The sequence below is a fragment of the Paroedura picta genome, chromosome 4 (genome assembly GCF_049243985.1).
Source record: "Paroedura picta isolate Pp20150507F chromosome 4, Ppicta_v3.0, whole genome shotgun sequence".
Taxonomy (NCBI): domain Eukaryota; kingdom Metazoa; phylum Chordata; class Lepidosauria; order Squamata; family Gekkonidae; genus Paroedura; species Paroedura picta.
Window position 1 is genome coordinate 8,755,385 of NC_135372.1, and position 21,852 is coordinate 8,777,236.

Below are 21,852 nucleotides of genomic sequence, written 5' to 3' on the forward strand. Positions count from 1 at the left end.
GGGTGGGCAAACTGCGGCCCTCCAGAGGGACATGGACTACAATTCCCATGAGCCCCTGCCAGATAGGGGCTCATGGGAATTGTAGTCCATGTCCCTCTGGAGGGCCGCAGTTTGCCCACCCCTGCTCTAGAGAGCTGGTTTGGTGCAGTGGGGAAGAGCAGCCGCCTCTGATCTGGAGAACCGGGAAGGATTCCCCACTCCTCCTTCACGTGCAGCCGGTTGGGTGACCTGGGGCCGATCACAGTTCTCTCGGAGCTCTCTCCGCCTCCCAGCATGTCTGTTGTGGGGAGAGGATGGGTAGCCACTCTGAGACACCACTGAGTAGTAAGAAGCAGGGTATAAAATTATCAACGCTTCCATCATGACTCTAGGTGACTTACCAAAACAGATCAGTTAAGCATACCTTAAATAAACCACCAAAAAACTACATTTATGAAGGCTATAATATAGCTTGAGCATTGTTTAGATGAGTTAGGGCTGTTACAACAGCCCTGTGAGGAAGGCCTCTGTGTTCCCCACATTTCGGACAGGGGGGAAGAGGCAGAGGCTGAAAAAGAAAGTGGCTTGCTCCAGGACCACAGAGAGTGTTGGGGCTTGAATTAGACATATCTGGGTTCAAAGCCCCACTCACTGTCAGGCTAGCCTACCTGGCAGGGATGTTAGGGGGAGGAAATGGGGAGGAGCTCCTCAGAGAACGGTTAATATTAAATCTAACGACATAGTTTAGGTGCGATTTAATCCTGGTGCATTCTTCATGGCACTACTGTACCTTTTCATTTAATCCACTTGACCCCAAGCAGCTCACATGTTTCTCGTTTGTTCCATCTTATCTTCACAACAACCCTGCAAGACTGTGACTGGCCATGCAATCATCCAGGGAGGGGTGGCCAAACTGTGCTGTCCAGATGTCCATGGAGTACAATTCCTATGAATCCTTGCCAGCATGTGCTGGCAAAGTCAGTTTGCATTGCCTTTTTTATGCCAATAAAAGTGCTCTGACTCTAGCAGGGGCTCATGGGAATTGTAGTCCATGGACATCTGGGAAGCCACACTTTGGCCACTCCCAGTCCAGGGCTAAACATAGATCCTCGTTGGACACCCTGATGACTAAACAAAACTAGCTCTCCATTTTAATAAACAGTTTTATAAGGAAGGCCACTATTCATCTCTCATCATTTACCACATGGCCAAAAAGTGGGATTCGAACCTGGGACTTCTCGGCCCATGCGCTCTTCCACTTTGTTATGTTAGCTCTTGTGCTTCCCGCTTGGAGGGCTTAGGTGTGGCCTAAGATCTTGAGTGGGTGGAGGTCTCAGGGGTTTAAAAGGAGCATGTTCTCAGAGGACTGGGGAGATAAGCTACTGTCTGTTTGAAAGGGAAGTGGGTGCGAGGGACATCTGGCGTGCCACAGCTGATTGTGCTGAACTAACTGGTGAGGCGGGCGTCCCCTTATTCCTTCCACGGGTGTCTCTCCCAAAGCATAGCTCTCGGGAGAAGAGAATGTACAATAGCTCTCCTCCTAGGACTTTCAAATAAGCTCAAGGCCCATTTGCAGGAGAATGCCATGGTTAAGAGCAGCAGCTTCTAATCTGGAGAAACGGGTTGAGTCTCCACTCCTCCACATGCAGCCAGCTGGGTGACCTTGGGCCGCTCACAGTTCTCTCAGAGCTCTCTCAGCCTCACCTCCCTCCCAGGGTGTCTGTTGTGGGGAGAGGAAAGGGAAGGTGACTGTAAGGCGCTTTGAGACTCCCCTTGGTAGTAAAAATGGAGGCAAAACCCCAGTTCTTCTGCTTCTTCTTCAAAGCACAAGTTAATACAGGCCTATTTTCAGCATGTGGGACTAACATGTGGAAAGCCCGGGTGCAAATCCTCCGTGGGCATGAAGAAGAAGAAGAAGAAGAAGAAGAAGAAGAAGAAGAAGAAGAAGAGTTGGTTCTTAGATGCCGCTTTTCCCTACCCGAAGGAGTCTCAAAGCGGCTTACAATCACCTTCCCTTTCCTCTCCCCACAACAGACACCCTGTGAGGGAGGGGAGGCTGAGAGAGCCCTGAGATTCCTGCTCGGTCTGAACAGCTTTCTCAGTGCTGTGGCGAGCCCAAGGTCACCCAGCTGGCTGCATGTGGGGGAGCGCAGAATTGAACCCGGCATGCCAGATTAGAAGTCTGCACTCCTAACCACGACACCAAACTGGCTCCAAACTGAAGTCCATCAAGTGACCTTTGGCCCCTTATATCGGTCCCCCTGATCTGCCTCACAGACGAGGGGAGGACCTGAGCTCCTTGGAAGAAGGGCAAGGTGCAAATGTTTCAGGGACCCTTTCAGAGAGGTTTGACGTTAGTGGACAGGGCTCCGCAAGTCAGGCCTGTCTTTGCTGACTTCCCACCCATGGCATTCACACCATATTCCGCACACAATAAATAATGCATTACCAATGCACTTTAGAAGTAGGAAAATCCAGCTGCCAAAGCAAATTGAAAGTGCATTATCCTATGTGTGCGGAATGGGCGGTGAAGCAGACAATGATCTGGTGGAATCCGGGGCTGAGAATTTGTCTTTTGCAGGGATTCCCAATCAGGGTTCTGATTGGGAGAGCTCCCCAAGGAGTTCCGTGGCCTATCCCAGAAGTTTGGATGGCTGCTGACATCACTAGACATCACAGGGATCCACATCCCCCGTTCTTCTACAGGCCTAGTCTCTTCCTTCACGATGGAAACTGTAAAGGATTGATGGATTGATTGACCTCCATCTTACTTCTGCACTTACGTCTAGCACAGTACCGGCCAGATATCAGGATTAAAATGTTTCACAGTCCAAGTAGTTCAGCAATGGAATGGGCTGCCTCAGGAGGTGGGGAGCTCCTTAGGCAGCCTATTCCACTGCTGAACTACTCTGACTGTGAAAAAAATTTTCCCTGATATCTAGCCTATATAGTTGTACTTGAAGTTTAAACCCATTACTGCGTGTCCTCTCCTCTGCAGCCAACGGAAACAGCATCCTGCCCTCCTCCAAGTGACAACCTTTCAAATACTTAAAGAGGGCTATCATGTCCCCTCTCAACCTCCTTTTCTCCAGGCTGAACATTCCCAAGTCCCTCAACCTATCTTCATAGGGCTTGGTCCCTTGATTCCCACAGAGCTGGGGCTTACCCTGATTTGCAGGGGATGGTCTAGACCAGGGGTGGCCAAACGGTGGCTCTCCAGATAGTTTGGCCACCCCTGGTCTAGAATCAGCTGATTGCACTCTTGAAATATTTGAACAGTTGTCATTTGGGGGAGGGCCGGGAGCAGTCTCTGTTGGCAGCAGTGGACAGGACCTGCAGTAATGGGTTTAACCTATGTATAGAATGGTCCTAGCTATATATGGGGGGGGGGATTTCCACAATCAGAGTAGTTCAGCACTGGAAACAGCTGCCTAAGGATGGAGTGAGCTCCCCCTCCCTGGCCGTCTTCAAGCAGTGGCTGGACAGAGCTTGAGGCTGTTCCTGCATTGAGCAGGGGGTTGGACTAGATGGCCTTCATGGCCCCTTCCCACTCTAGGATCCTAGGAGTCTAGTTCAGCAGTGGAAGGGGCTGCCTAAGGGGGTGGTGATCTCCCTCTCACTGGCCGTCTTCAAGCAGTGGCTGGACAGATCCTTCTCCTGGATGCTTGAGGCTGATCCTGCACTGAGGGGGTGGGACTAGAAGGCCTGCATGGCCCCTTCCCACTCCAGGATTCTAGGAGTCTAGTTCAGCAGTGGGATGGGCTGCCTGAGGAGGTGGGGAGCTCCCCCTCACTGGTCGTCTTCAAGCAATGGCTGGACAGATCCTTCTCCTGGATGCTTCAGGCTGATCCTGCACTGAGCAGGGGGTGGGACTAGATGGCCTGCATGGCCCCTTCCCTCTCCAGGATTCTAGGAGTCTAGTTCAGCAGTGGGATGGGCTGCCTGAGGAGGTGGAGAGCTCCCCCTCATTGGCCATCTTCAAGCAATGGCTGGACAGATCCTTCTCCTGGATGCTTCAGGCTGATTCTGCACTGAGCAGGGGGTGGGACTAGCTGGCCTGCATGGCCCCTTCCCACTCTGTGGTTCTATGAGTCTAGTTCAGCAGAGGAATGGGCTTCCTCAGGAGGTGGGGAGCTCCCCCTCACTGGCAATCTTCCATGATTCTTTGAAGGGGCATCTCACCCCTTCTGAAACCTGAAAAATATTCCAGGGGTTCCTTCACGGTCAGAAAGTTGAAAAAGGCTTTTGACTTCCTCTACTTGTACATTGGACGAGAAGGTTGTATTTTTGTTTTGAAATGATGCTCTTGAGTTTTTTATTCCAGGGTGAGACGATTTTCTGCGTTTTCTTAGCAGCTTGTTCCAGTTTCGCTTGGGGCCAAATTAGACAATTGTGTCCAAAGGCCTAGAGATCTCCTAGGATTCTAACTTATCTCCAGAGGAGAAGATGGTCACTCTGGAGGGTGGACGCTGTGGCATGATAACCGGCTGAGGCCCCTGCCCTCCTCAAAACCCACTCATGCCAGGCTCCACCCCCAAAATCTCCAGGAATTTCCCAATTCTAGCCACTGGGATGCCACCACTCTTTTAAAGTGGGTGCCTTTCCAAGGGTCAAAACAGCCCCTCCCTGTACCATTTTTGGAATTTGAAAAGGTGGGAGCTCCTCAGCCTGTCAGCCCAATCAGGATCAGGCCCTGGCCATATTTTTAAATGGTCAGACTCGCCCTTTGGTGGACACAAGGACACTCTTCACATCTTGTTTGGCCCTAAGAGAGTTCCCCCCCCGAAAATTTCCATAACTGGTGCAGGTGCCCTCAGCCACAGCTTTCCTGCCTACCTCACCGATGTATCGATAGAACCCCACACATAGAAAGCAATCGTGGTGGAATTGTCCGAGAGCTCGGCTTTAATGCGCTGTATTCACCGAGGATTGCAGCTGCCCCTTTTCTTCTGGAAACTACTGTGTGAATAATCTTGATGTAGAGGGACTGGTTGATTGATCATTCGGCCTTTATGCTGCCCTGCCCTGCAAGAGGGCTTGGGGCGGTTTCCATAACAGCAATCAAAAGTTGTATTCAAAATTAAACAAAACACGTAAAAAAAGGCAATGCAGTCCAGCACACAAAATCCCGTCCCCACCAGCAGCAGCACATATATTTCCTTTGAGGCTGGGACTCCCTCGTGGAGAGATGTGGATCAGGGAGGCCGAGAAGGAGGGTGCACCCAATGTGCACTCGTGAGCCAAATCCAGAATGCATTTATTAATTTAATTAAAAATGAGATGGAGGAGGATTTCTCAAATGTTGCTTCCACGTTGGAAATGGGGCCCAAACATTCAGTACTTCAGAATATGTGGAGAAATAGAGACCAGGGTTTGGAGATTATCTCCTGTTTGAGATTGGGTTGCCAGCTCTGGGTTGGGAAAGCCCTGGAGACTTAGGGGGGTGGGATCCAGGAGTGGGTGGGATTTGGGGGGAGGAGGGACCTCATTGGAGTACAGTGTTATGGAGTCCACCCTTCAGAGCAGCCCTTTTCTCCCAGGGAACCGGCCTCTTTAGTATGGAGATGACTTGTAATTCCAGGGGATCCCCAGGCCCCACCTGGAGGCTGCATCCCTAGTGTGAGATCAAGTGGACTCCAACCTTGAGCATTCAAACTGCGGCCCTCCAGATGTCCATGGACTACAATTCCCAGAAGCCCCTGCCAGCATTCGCTGGCAGGGGCTTCTGGGAATTTTAGTCCATGGAAATCTGGAGGGCCGCAGTTTGACTACCCCTGGTTCAAAGGTATTCCTTGTGCTTGGAAGGTGAGGCATTCGCTGCAGCTGCCCAAATTGGGAAGAGGAAAAGGGCCAGGCATTCCTTGAGCAGATAACAAGAGTGTCTCCAACTCAGCTTGTGGTCAGGATGACGCAGGGCTCCTCAGCTTCCCCTGAGACATCGTAGGGAGTGAGGAAAATCAAGACACCCTGAAGACCTCCAGAGGAGGAAATGCTCCACGTAATGCAGACATCCTATAATGTAATGCAGACTGCAAACGTGCAAACTTGCTTTTAAGGTTTTTCTCCCCCTTCCCCCACATACCGCCTTCCCCCACCCTGAGAAAAATCACACGTTGCAAAATCCACCCGCACCTTTTAAAATTTGGGATGATTGATGCAAATGAATTAGGTCTGAGTGCAATGATCGTGAGCTGGCAGCTCCTTGGGTTCTAAGCATGCCTTGGCCGCAAGTTTACTGGGGGGCACTTGAATCGGGACAACATGTTCCGTTCACAGCAGTCACCCTCCCCCCACCCATAGCGATCAGAGAGCGTTAGGGCAGTGGTTGAGAGTAGAGGAGTAAACTACCCCCCCCACCGGGCCTCAGTAAAAGGCGTTGAGTGGTCCCCGGTGAGTGGTCCCCAGCATTGAGTGGTCCCCGGTGATAAAAAGGTTGGGGACCACTGGTTTAAGCTGATCCTGCTTGGAGCAGAGGGTGGGACTGGATGGTCTGCTTGGCCCCTTCCAAGTCTATGATTCTATGATTTCCTTCCCAAACTCCACCCTTCTCAGGCTACACCCCCATAATCTCCAGGTGTTTCCCAATTTAGATCTGCCAGCCACAGAACTTGATGGCTGTGGGGATTTGAACCCTCTCCACTCTGAGTCCAGCATTCGAATCACGACGCCAACGCACAGTATTGCCGATCCTGACCTGATCTCGGCTTACCTTGTTCTGTTTTTCCTTCTCCAGGGCCAGAAAGAAAGCTGCTTTTTCTGCTGGTTTGGTTTCAGGGACCCCATTGCAGCCCGGACATCTCAGGGACAGGAGGTCACTGGTGGCGCCCACCATAATGGGAGCTGCGTGGCTGGCCAGGTTCTTGCTGGCATGTGCAGCTCTCATGTGCTACAAGGAGGGCGCCAAGGGCCTCCCGGACAGTGAGCTCCAGGTGGACCGATTTGCAAGCTACGATAGCAAGCAGCCACCCAGCAGAGTGAGGCGGAGGGGACAGGATACCCTGCGAGGGTAAGTAGGTTACTCTTCTCTCCCTCTCAAAAATGAATTTGAAGTAGGGGGTGGGGGGCTATTTCAGAAAGCGTCCTCCAAGCAAACTCTTTACAAAGTTTGGGGTTGCCAGCTCCAGATTTGCAGGCAGTGCATGGGAAAGGCAGAGTCCGGGAAAGGGGACAGAACTCTGCTGTGATGTGATTTCCTTCTAGGACTCCTGCTTCTCCAAATCTATCTAGTATACCATAGAGTTGACAGTCCCTCCAGGGGAACTGATTGCTATACTGGAAATCAGTTGTAATGCCAGGAAACTGGAGGCCACACAAACGAGGGGGGAAAATCCTTTAAGTTCCCAAAGGATTTGTTTCATCTGTAGCCATATGGTTTTATATTTCAACCGGAGGTCAACATTAAGCCTAGCAAGAAGAAAAATATCTTGTCTTCAGTATCTGTAATTGTAACCATCCAACCATCCATCCTAGTATCCTCAGGTATAAACTAGTTTCGTTGAACTTCCTCAGTTGTATGATAATTGCCCACGACCAATGAATTCAGCCACAGTTCCAAATCTCTTGACCAATAGAAAAATAGGCTGTTACGAATTCTTCAGAAACTTACAGGATTTTCTGAGCCACGAGGTTTGTGTATTTCTACCTTCTTATCTTGATGTCACCTGGAGGTTGGCAACCCCAAATTTTCTGTTTACAAAGCCTGCCGAATCCTCCGCCAGTGATTTTTAAACTTCATTGTGCCTTTCCTCTTCCAAACACCCGATGCTTGTCCATTTATTTTATTGTAATTTTGTTGCCTTGGTTTCCATTGTGTACTTTGGCCTTGGAGTTCTGTGGGGTAAAGGTGCCTTGGGATAAAATGGAAAGGGGGGAATCATGAATGCCACCACTATGGAGGCTCTGGGGGAAAGAACATTCAAGAAGCTCTGGGGGGTTCTGGTGGGCATCGGAGCTTGGTTAGGCAAAAAAAAAATCTATGTATAGCAGGACCCTCCACTATCTATCACTCAACTCTGTCTACTGGTTGATGCTTCACGCATCCAGACCTATTGGAAATCCCACACCAGATGAAAGATGCTTGTGGGAGTTCAGGCAGAGGCACCCATTGGCCTGTTAAATATATATAATTCTTTGCCTAGCCACAGGGCATGGGAGAGAACAACACCTAGCAAAGAAAAAGGCATCAGACTCTCTGAATGTGTGTTTTGTATGTTTAATGTATTTTTGACCACTGAGGAAGGCCATAAAGGCCAAAACGCATTTGGTTTCGTGTGGTTCTTAGGGCATGCTCATCTGCTAGGAATGCTTGTAAATTATGCAGCCGGATATTTGGATCCCCTAAAGTCTTTAATTTGATATGCGCGCACTATATAATAAATATTTAATGGGTGGTTTCATTTTATTTGTTGCCAAGCGGACCCTCTTGGCAAAAACTGGAATATTTGGGGTTGTTGGCTTCCCCTCTATTGTAGCCCACTCCCCAAATCTCCAGGTATTCACTATCCCTAAGAGCCTGTGGTGTAATCCTAGGCAGAGTCTGCACTTTCTTTACTCCATTGTCAATCCTGTTGAATTCAGATCGCTTTGAACTTGGGTCTTCCTCTCCCCCCTCCTCCCCATTGAAACAGGAAAGTCTTCTGCACGTGGTTAGGGAGGCTCAGAAGGTGGGGTGGGGGGTTCTTTCTTTTCTTGAAGCCTCTTTCTTTCTTTTCTTGAAGGGAGGGGGGGGGAGAAGCCAAGCAGGGAGCCTCTTTCTTTTCTTGGAGGGGAGGGGGAGAGGATCAAAAAAGGCAGAGGAGGGAGGAAAAATCCAGGACCGACAGAAAATGAGAGAATTTAGGGGCTTCTCCTTTAAGGTAAGCGTGTCAAATGACCAGGTGTAGCCTATCAGAGGTTTTATACCACGGAGCTTGGTAATGGATATTCAGGATTAAAAGCAGTCTGAGATATCGCACAATAAAGGTAGGGTCACTCCGGATAAATCCTTCTTGCTGCAGAAGGAAATTTTAAATCACCCCAAATCCAAACGGAAATCGCATTCTGTGTAGAGGGCAGGGAATGAATCGATCTGGGGTTGGAATAAAAGCTCCGTGCAGTTTACACCCTACAGTGCTTTACTGGTATTTTATGTATTTATTTCGATTTATTTCCCGCCACTATCGGGGTGCTGTCTCATGGCGGCTTATGTAGGTAGGATTGCCAGCTTCCAGGTGCTGGCTGGATATCTTCTGGGATCACAGCTGATATCCAGGTGATGCAAATCAGTTCTTCTGGAGAAGCAGCCATTTTGGAAGGTGGATGCTATAGCATTATACCCCACTGAAGTCCCTCCTGTTGTGTTTTGTAGTTCTGCCAAGGACCAGGCTTGAGGTCCAAGGCAGGATCATAGCTTACAGTGTAATTGACTGATGCGCGGCTAGATCCCGTCTGCAGGATCCAGTCGCTTGAAATCGAAACTGACCAATAGCGCGCACTGGCGGGAAGATCCATTGTTGCCTTGTGTATATAAGGTGGGGTTTTCCAGGGATTTCTCAGTTCAGTTTTGCCTCTTGTAACGCCATGCTGAGATCCTAATAGAGAGCTGGTGGTCCTGGCTTCCTTCAACCCCACAGATTGAATGCCGCCCTTCCCTAAATCCCACCCTTTTCAGGTTACACCTCCAAAATCTTCAGGTATTTCCCATCCTTGAGCTGGCAACCCACTTCCCATGCATTCTTTCGAGGGTGCAGGAGATCTTTGCAAGGGTGAGGAGTTGACTAGCTTCTATGCTGGAAATGGCCTTTCCCCCGCCTACTGCACTAAGGGGGCACGGACCCAGCAAGGCTGAGCTCTATACAACCAGCTGGAAACATGGGTTTTGGCTCACTCGGGTAGAGAGATCTGCTTTGTTGGTTATCTGGGTTCCTTCCTGATTAGAATCATAGAATCATAGAGTTGGAAGGGGCCATACAGGCCATCTAGTCCAACCCCCTGCTCAACGCAGGATCAGCCCTAAGCATCTTAAAGTAGCGATCCCCAACCTGTGGGCCGTGGACCACATGTGGTCCTTCGACTAATTGGAGGTGGGCCCCGAAGGACTACTCTGACTGTGAAAATTTTTTCCTGATATCTAGCCTATATCGTTGTACTTGAAGTTTAAACCCATTACTGCGTGTCCTCTCCTCTGCAGCCAATGGGAACAGCATCCTGCCCTCCTCCAAGTGACAACCTTTCAAATACTTAAAGAGGGCTATCATGTCCCCTCTCAACCTCCTTTTCTCCAGGCTGAACATTCCCAGGTCCCTCAACCTTTCTTCCCTTGATTCCCACAGAGCTAGGGCTTACCCTGATTTGCAGGGGATGGTCTAGACCAGGGGTGGCCAAACTGTGGCTCTCCAGATAGTTTGGCCACCCCTGGTCTAGAATCAGCTGATTGCACTCTTGAAATATTTGAACAGTTGTCATTTGGGGGAGGGCCGGGAGCAGTCCCTGTTGGCAGCAGTGGACAGGACCTGCAGTAATGGGTTTAACCTATGTATAGAATGGTCCTAGCTATATATGGGGGGGGGGGATTTCCACAATCAGAGTAGTTCAGCACTGGAAACAGCTGCCTAAGGATGGAGTGAGCTCCCCCTCCCTGGCCGTCTTCAAGCAGTGGCTGGACAGAGCTTGAGGCTGTTCCTGCATTGAGCAGGGGGTTGGACTAGATGGCCTTCATGGCCCCTTCCCACTCTAGGATCCTAGGAGTCTAGTTCAGCAGTGGAATAGGCTGCCTAAGGGGGTGGTGATCTCCCTCTCACTGGCCGTCTTCAAGCAGTGGCTGGACAGATCCTTCTCCTGGATGCTTGAGGCTGATCCTGCACTGAGCAGGGGGTTGGACTAGATGCCCTGCATGGCCCCCTCCCATTCAGCAGAGTAATGGGCTTCCTCAGGAGGTGGGGAGCTCCCCCTCACTGGCAATCTTCCATGATTCTTTGGGCATCTCACCCCTTCTGAAACCTGAAAAATATTCCATGGCCTAAGGGGGTGGTGATCTCCCTCTCACTGGCCGTCTTCAAACAGCAGCTGGACAGATCCTTCTCCTGGATGCTTGAGGCGGATCCTGCATTGAGCAGGGGGTTGGACTAGATGGCCTTCATGGCCCCTTCCCACTCTAGGATCCTAGGAGTCTAGTTCAGCCGTGGAAGGGGCTGCCTATGGAGGTGGGGAGCTCCCCCTCACTGGCCGTCTTCAAGCAGTGGCTGGACAGATCCTTATCCTGGATGCTTGAGGCTGATCCTGCACTGAGCAGGGGGTGGGACTAGATGCCCTGCATGGCCCCCTCCCACTCCAGGATTCTATGATCTGCCCTTTAGATTAAAGGAGCCTGGCCTGGGCTACTTGGCACATATTTAGGGGCCGTGTTCTCGCTCCATATCTTCTACAGATTAAGCTCAGCACTGAACAGTTGGGATCGCAAGAAGCTCTGGAGCGTGACCGTAAGAATATTAGAAGAGTCCTGATGGATCAGGCCAGTGATCCCCGACGTTACTATGGAGGGCCAACAACAGGGCAGAGGTTCTGAGACCTTCCCTTGATGTTGCCTCCGGCACATAAATCCAGAGGGTCACTTTTTTTTTGAGAGAGAGTGACAGCGAGAGCTGTTTTTTTGTACCCTGCTTTTTACTACCTGACGGAGACTTACAATCACTTTCCCATCCTCTTCCCACAACAGACAACCTGTGAGGTAGGTGAGGCCGAGAGAGCTCAGAGAGAACTGGGACTGGCCCAAGGTACCCCAACCGGCTGCATGCAGAGGAGCTAGGAATCAGTCCCGGTCCCCCAGGTTGGAGGCTGCTACTCTCAACCGATCCACCAAGCCAGCTCTCCTGGCTTGGAGCCCTGTGGCCCTTTTTGAGCCCTGTGCCCCCCCCCCCCAGTCTAGCATTTTAAGGAACGACTCAAAGCCAATCTGTTTTGCAGTCAGGCTGGGAAGACTATGCATTTTCCCCCCAGAGGGGCACATAGGCGCTTTGAAACAGGCACCAGGGCTGGTGAGGTGTGTGTGGGGGGGGGGGCGGGGATCCAGACCCTCTTGGCAAAGCCCTGAGGTATCCAGTGGCGTGAGAACTGACCGGCTGCCTGTCGGCTTGGCTCTGGGCCCGGCTTCGCAGGGCAGCCGGAGTCTCTGTCAAGAGGAAGGATCTATTCCCCACTTCCACGGAGCGGATTTGGCAATCTAGGTTCAGTCAGGGGCCATAAATCACCCCAGAGTTGGTTGTTTGCCAGAACTGGATTTTTTTTTTCTTTTTTCAAAACTTGGACTTCGGGGTCTTGCCAAACCTTCTGCCTTTGGTCCAGTCTGGTTCCCATCTGCTTCCAGGGGCTAAATCTTTGTCTCATCTGTACAGGCCAAATTATATATTACCCCTTTGGCAAAAGAATAGCTAGAAATGGGAGACAATGGGACAGTCATGAACGGTTCTACCACAATAAATCCATTTGTGTTTAAGTCACAAGAAGAGTCTCTTTTTGCCATTCGCTGTATGAGATAGGTCTGCCAACTAGGTTGGGAAATTTCTGGAGATTTGGGGGTTGGGCCTAGGGAAGGCAGGGGACAGTAGGGATGCCAGCCTCCAGGTGGGGCCTGGAGGTCCCCTGGGATTACAGCGCTTCTCCAGGCAACAGGGAGAAAATGGCCACTTCCCATGGAGAAAGTGGCCACCTAGGAGGTGTAATGGAAGACACCCATACCCCATTGAAGTCCTTCCCCTTCCAAGCCCTCACCAAGCCCCACCCTCTCTAGGTTCCACTCCCAACCCAGAACTGGCAGCCCTAGAGCTCAGCGGAGTATAATGCCATCGAATCCACCTGGGGATCTGATCTATGCTGTCTGGGGATCAGTTCTTATCCCAGAAGATCTCCAGGTACCACCTGTAGGATGGCAAACCTTGTAAAAAGTGAGCGGTCGTAACGAAAAAGAAGAGCCCATCCTTTCCCAAGGATTTTTCAAAAGTAAATTTCAGGTTTGTACAGCCCCAGTTTGGATATGGGCCATATGAAATAGGGAGAGGGACTTATCCCAGGGTGGAGTTTCACAGATGCAGCTTTAAACAAAAGGATAAAGAGAGAGTTGGTTCCTGGCAAAGGGAGAGATTTGAAGACAGGTTCAAAGAAAGTGAGAAAGGAGTTGTTGGGCTGGTGTCCTGGGAGGGGTCTTCAGGCGTAATACTAAACTGGACCGATCCTTCTTAGCATCTGAGATCTGATCATATCGAGCTAGCCTGGGCTATCCAGATCAGGGGATGCAGCACCTGACTCTTTTAAGGGGGTGAATGCTGGTTATTAAAGAACTGTAGAGTTGGAAGGCCATTCAGGCCATCTAGTCCAACTCCCTGTTCAATGCCGGAACAGCCTAAAGCAGGGATAGCCAAACTGGCAGGAGCTCATGGAAATCGTACTGCAGGTCTTCTGCGGCCAACAGATACTGCTCTCTGCCCTCCTCCAAGTTTCTGTCTTTCAGATAATTCAAGAGGGCAATCCTGTCTCCTCTCAGCCTCCTCTTCTCCAGGCTGAACATTCCCAAGTCCCTCAGCCTTTCCTTGTAGGGCTTGGTCCTCAGGCCCTGGATTATCTTTCTCACGGTCTTCTGCAGCCTCTTGATTTTGTCCATGTCCTTTTTGATAGAATCAGAGAGTTGGAAGGGGCAAAAGTCGAACCTAGGGCCTCAGATACTCTACCACTGATCCACAATTCTGTGAAGGTTCAACGGGGTGCCAGGTGACAGTGGATGAGTGATAGGGCTGCGAGTATCCTGCACAGTGCAGGGGGTTGGACTAGATGATCCCTTCCAACTCTATTACTCTATGATTCTATCATTCTACCCCTTCAGACCAATGACTACAAATAAAAAGAACACCTACAGTAAAAAGGACCATGAACCATTCCATGACCGAAGCTCCTATCTCAATGTTCATCAGATACAGTTGGGAATCCATGTTTTGTTGACAGAATATGTGGTCCTGCTTTCAGTCCCCAGTTAGAGGACTCAGGTACCAGAGATGTCGAAGGAAGCTCCCAGATGAGACCTCCAATGGTCTCCGCCAACCAGGATGGATGATACTGAGCCAGGTGGCCCAGTTCAGAAGAATGGAATAAACAAAAGGATAAACAGAATCTTTAAACAGCCCCGTCGCGGACTGAATAAAAGAGTAAAGGCTGTCTGGGAGGAGTTAGGGTGGGCCCTGTCCGGGATAAAAACTCGGCCAATCAGGAGCCGCGAACCGGCTCCTGATTGGCCCCTCTGAGTGTCCATCCCGGCCCAAGCAGCCAATGGAGCTGGAGCGGCCGGGAGAAGGCTACACAGAGCTGCCGGTGGGGAGGGGGCCGCACTGCCTACTTCTGTCTTCGGCCAGGGTGGGGGGGCGGGAGTTGGCCTTCTCTTGCCCCCGGGGGTGAGAGAACGCCGATTTGCGCTTCGGGGAGGGTGGGGGGGCAGCAGCCGGCCTTCTCTCGCCCCCGGGAGCAGCCTCGCCACAGCGAGGCCGTTCCCGGGGCCGAGAGAACACCGGCTCCTAGCAGCCATTTTATTAAAAAATAAAATGGGCTTTATTTCTAGTGTAACAATAATCCGGAAATGCAATCTGTGAACTAACAGCTATGCAACAATAATATACTGAAGTGTATTGTTTACACCAATTAAAGGTTCTGTCAGAAGGGGATTGGAGAAAAAAAATTCTTCCTTGTATTTGTCAACTTGACGTTCTTTATTACAAATTCTGATTCTTTATATTCCTCCGTCCATTTCCGGCTTGGAGCCTTCTAGAGAATTGGCTTCCAGAACTAGCTTGTTATGTCGGCATAAGGGGATCCAAATTATTGGAGAATCATTTGAAGAGCAAAGCCTTCCATGTATGAAAACATTCTGTCTGAGGAAGAATGCAATGGAAACAAGCTGCTTGTCACATACGTGATGGAAAAGGATGATGGGATATAACTAATCAAAATTTGTAATAAAAGATATGGGCACAATTCTGCAGGGCCTACAAGACGGAGTTCTTCCACCAAGCTTTTGGTTGGGATCGTCTTTTGAGGTAGGCCGTAGCCACACTGGTCCCCCGCGAAAAATATCAGAACCTAAGGTCCACTGGATTCTTGTAGAACTGGATACTTGTTGAGACTGATCTTGAATACTCTGTAAAAACATTGGAATTTCAGAAAGGTAAGCCACCGAGGAAGAACTTTCTCCTTGAAAACGAGTTTAATACCAGATCTTGATTTGGTATTGTTTCTGTTTAGGAATAAAGAAGATTCTCTGTTCATAGCTAGTTGCTCAGATTTCTCCTCCTCCTTGATTTCCTTTGGCTGGCAGGTCATTTTTTTTTACCGCTGCTAATTTTTAACCTGTTTGTTATCCATTTGAAATTAATTTTGAACTTAAATTCTGTTTGTCTTATTGTATTTTATATACAGCTTTGTACACCAGCCTGAGCCGGCTTGCCAGGATGACACTCTAAGAATCCAATAAACTCATTCAATAAATAAGGCTGACTACAAGGAACAATTTTTTTTATCCAATACACTTCAGTATATTATTGGTTAGCTATTAGTACACAAATAGTATTTCCAGTTCAGAGGAAGGCAGCTTCAAACATTCATGAGCCAAAATTAGCACCAGTAGCTCTCTGTGTTTACCCAGAAGGCCAGTGGTGAAGCACCAGCTTGGCTTGTCGCAGCCCCTCTTTCTCTTTTCTATTCAAGGATCTCAGGTTGCAGACGCAGGGAAAACATTTCTCCGCAGGAGACTCTGCAGAGGGAACTTGGTTAGTCTAACCCTGGGCTATGTGGACAGGTTGACCTTTACTGCACAAGGCAGCTTTATATACTGAGCAAAAAAATCTAGTCTTAGCCATCTCACTTTACTGGAGTGCAGATTGCTGAGCATTTGGGCCTCTGCTTTGTGTGCAGAAGATCCCAGGTTCAATCCCCGGCTCCTCCAGTTTAAAGGTCACAGGTAGCAGGTGCTGCAGAGAGGGTCCCACTGGGCCTCTTCAGTCTGGCAGGAGCATAGCATGAGAGAGCACTGTTGCTCAACGACACAGGATGTCCCTTCCAGTCTGTACCTGGGAGCATTACAATGCTCTAGGTAAAAAGCATTGCGTGTATTCCTAGAGCATCATGGGTGCCAACTGGAAGTGATGTCATAACATTGTCATCCTAGAGCACCCCTTTCAGCTCCCCAAAGCTGGTTGCCAGTGTACAGTTGGCAGCCTCAGTCCATTGGGCAAAATCAAGGACACTTGGGCAGAAGGGCTTTTAGCAGAAATGTACTGCCGTGTTCTTCCGTTTTTAGCTTGGCGATCCATCACTTGGGTTTTGTGCTGAAGGTCTTGGGATGCCAGCCTCCAGGTAGCACCTGGAGAACACCTTCCCTTCAGAAAGACGGATCATCTCCAGACTACAGTTTCCCCAGGAGACAATAGCTGCTTTGGGGGGGGGGTGGAGTCGATGGTATTGTGCCCCATGGAACTCCCAGCCCGTCCCAGGCTCCATCCCCAAATCTCCAGAGGTTGCCCAACCTGGATCTGGCAACCCTGTCTCTCCATACCCTTCTCTGGGCGGGGGGACAGACGACGACATGACAATCCTATGAAGCTCTCAATTTCTACCCCTAATATTTCCAGTAAAGAATGCTCTTGTAGGATGTCTGGAGAACATGGAGTAGGGTTGGGGAATCAGGCTGGTGGGGTTTGAGGAGGGGAAGGGAGCTCAGTGGCATATAGGACCACATGTTGGGTGGCCCTGAGCAGGTTTGCGGGTCTGACTGATAGCCAGAGCCAGATTTTTAACCTAAGGTTGTTTTCTGTTATTTTAACTGTTATTTTAACGGCTGTAGAGCTGCTCCTGCTAATCCCCAGGGGTCCAAAGACCCCTGACTGGGAATCCCTGGCTTAAGGTAGAGAAAAGCGGGGTATGAAAGCCAGCTCTTCTTCTAATGCCAGTACACCTCCCTGCCTCACCTGAAGGTTGGCAACCCTGATTCAGAGAGGAGCTGTCAGGAGGAACAAGCAGTGCTCAATTCATGAGCCAAGGACGGAATGCAAAAGCAGTTTTAAAAGTTGGTTGCGGTTTGCTGCCCTAAGCAAGGCCCGTCTTGGAAGAAGCCTCCATCCCACTGGCGGGATTCAGGTTTCTCTGTCATAGAATCATAGAATCATGGGGTTGGAAGGGACCTCCTGGGTCATCTAGTCCAGGGGTAGTCAAACTGCGGCCCTCCAGATGTCCATGAACTACAATTCCCAGGAGCCCCTGCCAGCATTTGCTGGCAGGGGCTCCTGGGAATTGTAGTCCATGGACATCTGGAGGGCCGCAGTTTGACTACCCCTGATCTAGTCCAACCCCCTGCACTGTGCAGGACATGCACATGCCTATTGCTCATCCACTGTAACCTGCCAACCCCTTGAACTTTCACAGAATCAGCCTCTCCATCAGATGTTTAAAGATTTCCAAAGATGGAGAACCCACCACCTCCCGAGGAAGCCTGTTGAACTGAGAAACTGCTCTAACTGTCGGGAACATCTTCCAGAGGTTTAGACGGAATTTCTTTTGCATTAATTTCATCCCATTGGTTCTGGTCTGTCCCTCCAGGACAAGAGAACACCTCTGCTCCATCCTCTACATGGAAGCCTTTTAAATACTTGAAGATGGTTATCAGCTCCCCTCTCAGTCGTCTCCTCTCCAGGCTAAACAGACCAAGCTCCCCCAACCTTTCTTCATACGTCTTGGTCTCCAAACCCCTCACCATCTTTGTTGCCCTCCTCTGGACAGGCTCCGGTTTGTCTACCTCCCTCTTCGACTGTCTTTGCCTGTAGTTTAATTTGTGCTCCTTGATTTTCAGGCCAAACGTTTGTGGGTCCCGGTTCCACTCCTACTGCTGCCCTGGATGGAAAACGCTTCCTGGGGGGAACCAGTGCATTGTCCGTGAGTATGGCCCGGGTGGGGGTGGGGGGGGACCTTTCAAAGCAAGGTGAGGTGGGTTGCTTTTCAAGTCGTGTTATGAGAAATGTCAGTGCTGCTGCGTTACAGAGTCCAAAGGCTTGGCATTTCTTTGGATTCACTGGCCTTAGGACTTGTAACATCTCTATATAAAACTAGGGGCCAAGCGCATTGCATTCAGGAATACGACGGGTGCTAGATTGGGGGTGGGTGGGGTGGAAGAGCTCTGTGGATGGCCTCCCCCCAGGACCTGGAAGGGCTGCAGGCAGCTGTTAGGGAACTCACTGGCAGGGGCAGCCCTCACGCGGCAGGGATCTGCAGCCTCCGAGCCTCAGAGGGAAGTGGAAGGAGGAGGGGACAGAAGGCGATTGGCTGGCTGATGGGCAGAGAGGCAAGCTGGTTGGAGGAGGAGGCACTCAGGGGCAGGACAGCCACCCTAAGTGAGTATTAAGCGCTGAGTGGCACTTAAGCCATGAGACACGCTCTCCCTTCAAGCCCTTACTAGAAATTTATTATGTGGAACAGATTATAAAATGCAGGATCTTAGTTACTGAGCTGCAAGCTCTAAAAGAAGCAGCTAGAAAAACCTGTTCAGTTTTCTTTGGCATCTCTCCATTACCTGATAAATTAGCATTTTATTTTTCTCATTTGGTTGATCTGCAGCAACGCAGGGCCTTCATGCTTGCCAGGTTTAACATTCTACTATCAGCAGTAAAGGCTGGGAGATTCCAGAAGATTCCTTACACACACAGACATTGCCCATGCAAACAAGGCTCTATAGAAACCATACAGCATGTCTTCGTTCATTGCCCCACATATGATGTTATTTGGGCTAAAGTCTTTCATGTACTCCTAACTAAATGTAATGGTTATTCTGTTGATTGCAAGGTACAGTTCCTTCTTTCCAATCAGGACCTTGATATAGTTGATAAATATTTGCTAATGGCAATTAAGCTGCAGGAACTCAAGAACTGATTGTCGTCTGATCTGTCTTATTTTACATTTTGTAATTATTCTCATGCCAATAAAGGTATGTGTGTGTGTGTGTGCGCGCGCATGTGTGTGTGTGTGTGAGACAAAATCTGGCTGATCCAAGGCAAAAGTTAGAATGCACAAGTGATATAATGATTTTCCGCCTTCAGGCCAAATGCCCTTCAGATGAAGCAGCTATTGGCGCCTGCCTGAAAGCAATTTTCCTCTTACTGGAAATGACACAAAACTGCTGTTGAGCTGCCGTAAAGCACACTGCTGAAAAATGCAGTTCGGCATATTGATGGTTCCTTTCCATAAAGATTCCTGCTTTTCTCAGCAGGCTCCTAAGGAAAATCCAGAGTTTGCAGTGAGATAGACCATTTATGCACTGGAGGTTTCATGCTGGGCTGCAGGCTGGAGTTTTAGTCGTGGCAGGTTGCCCCACCTCTTCCTGCACCCCATGGGGGAGCATTTGGCCCGGTGCACCTCATCCACCCCCAATTTGTACTCCTGCACGGGAGCTGGGGCAGTGAATTTCCCAGTACATAGTCAAAAGTAGACCCCAGCAAATCTGTAATGGTTTCCTGTTGCTATTGGAAGTTCTTGTCCCCAGTATTTATTGTGTGTGGCCATTAGATTTCTCTTTTCCAGTTAGGGGAAGGGCTAGATCTCCTAGGCCCCCACTTGGCAAATCTGATTTGGCAAAATCTCATTTGGCAACTCTGAGTTGGATTTGAAAGGTGCCCTTTCCACTTGTGGGAAGCGATTTCTGCACCTGTCGTCCTCCAATGTTGGCCAGGATTGCAGGACTGAAGCCAGAGATGTTCAAGTATTTAAAAGGTGCCATGTAGAGGACGGAGCATAGTTGTCCTCTCTTGCCCCGGAGGGACGGACCAGAACCAATGGGATGAAATTAATTCAAAAGAAATTCCGTCTCATTTTTGTAGCGATTTCAATTTGCCACACACCTGCTACAAAGAATCAGTGCGGAATGGCCCCCAGTTTTACACCCCGTGCACCAAGACGGGGGTCAGTCCTTGTTAGCACGCTTAGGGAGGAAAGGCGTGGCTGCGCTTCCATTCCGAAGAGGGTAAGCCCATGTTCCAAATGGGGGTGTCTCAGTCGAAATAAGGCGCCCAGGAAAATCCAGAAGCATTCTGAAACGTGAACAGACTCTGTGCTTGCAAAGATTCCCCGCCAACTTGTTAAACTTTATTCTGCCCTTGCTGCAAGGAGCTTGGGGTGGCCGATGTTGTTTCCCCCTCTCGCTCCCTGTTGTAACAGCCCTGTGAGGTAGGCTACATTGAGAGAGAATCACCAAGGTTCGTAATGGAGCTGAGATTTGCACCTGGGACTCCTTGATCCTAACGGATCATAACCTTACTGGCTCTGGGTTCTGCGGTGAAAAGACATGGGGCAGGAGGCTTAGGGAGGCTTTCCTGCCTGGATGCATCTCATTTCTTCTCTCCACTTCTTCTCCTCTGACAGCAATTTGCCGGAACTCTTGTGGCGAAGGATTCTGTTCGCGGCCAAACATGTGTACCTGTTCCAACGGGCAGCTGTCTCCAAACTGTGGCTCTGCAGGAGGTGAGATTTGTTGGGAGACAATAGTATACGATTTATGGCGTGGCAGGGAGTGGCAGCAGGAGGCCCCCCTTTCCTGTAACTAGGACCCCCGCTGGATCAGACCAAATGTCCTCAGAACCCAGCATCCTGTCTCCAACACAGGCCAGCCTGATGCCTCCAAGAAGCTGACAATCTAGGCTGGAAAGCCAGTGGTTCTCTCTCTTTAGCATCTCGTCCTTTTCCAAGACAGGCTGCCATGCAATGGTGAGACTCCACTTTGTGGCCCCCAGGACCATTGAGTATGGCGTTCCCTTTTCCCATCACGACCAGCTGGGCGCCTCCAGAAAGCCTGCCTACCTAAAAAAGTCCATGGGTGAAAATGACCGGGACTTTCGAAGCATTGGCTGTCAGCCTTCCAGTGGCCATGACAGAACAGGGATGCATGAGAGGTATAGACCACCCTCTGGGATAAGCTATTCTTTTCTAATGGGTGTGGAATCAGGGGAAATGCCACTTATGAATGGTGGTCAGACAGCTGATGTGGAGAAAAAACCCAGAAAGTATCAGCTTCCTTAAAAGCACTAAAAAATCCTAGAGTTGGAATGGGTCATAGAGGCCATCTAGTCCACCTCTCTGCTCAATGCAGGATCAGCCTAAAAGTGTCCATGGTGAAAGGCTTGCTTCCGTGTTCTCTAGCTCTTGATCTCGCACAAAAAGAGACCCAAAGTTTGATCTACTTCTACCCAGGGGAGATTCCAGAGGGATCCCTGTTGAAAAATGAGCCTGCTGTACAACAGCGATCAATAGCCAGTTGCAGACCCAGGAAATGTAAAAGCATTCTACTTAAGTAAAGATTTTTTTACACACACCCCTGGTTGAAAAAAGAATGTATATATTCTTCTACTGCATCTTTAACTGTGTGTGATTGCATTGACCCCTGATAAAGATCTCGCCGATCGAAACACGCTAGGTCAATGTTTTATGTACTTTTTGGCTTACATGTTTAACTGATACTGATTGATTGATTGATTGAAGAAAAAGTTGAAAATGTTCAATTGATATTGATTGATTATTGGTTGATTGATTGATTGATATATAGCTCCAAGCCAGGTACAAAGACGCTTAAAAACCCAGCACAACACTATAATTCTTACAAAATATCATAAACTAGTAAGTTCTCATTAAAATAGGACATTAAAAATGCTATTAAACAGGGATAGTTTAAAAGCAAGGTCAGATTACCAAAATTCATAATGACCCTCCTTGTCACTCATGAGGTGTCCCTTTTCAAGTGGCTGCAAAGAAAATTAGCACGAGACTTGTGACTAATGATTTTATCGGTAACTTATTGTGAATTTAAAAAGTCTTATGACTGTGCTGGGA

At 49.4% G+C, this 21,852-nt stretch overlaps 1 protein-coding gene across 1 annotated transcript in view; it reads left to right on the forward strand.

Annotated features, from left to right (window-relative positions):
* FBN3 (fibrillin 3) overlaps nucleotides 1-21,852 on the forward strand; it is a 215,551-nt gene that overhangs the window by 1,358 nt on the left and 192,341 nt on the right. The window contains exons 2-4 of the mRNA XM_077331715.1: nucleotides 6,713-6,985; nucleotides 17,834-17,916; nucleotides 20,392-20,490. Coding sequence (XP_077187830.1) covers nucleotides 6,813-6,985; nucleotides 17,834-17,916; nucleotides 20,392-20,490 — 355 coding nt within the window. The 5' untranslated portion in view covers nucleotides 6,713-6,812. The remainder of the gene's footprint in view (nucleotides 1-6,712; nucleotides 6,986-17,833; nucleotides 17,917-20,391; nucleotides 20,491-21,852) is intronic.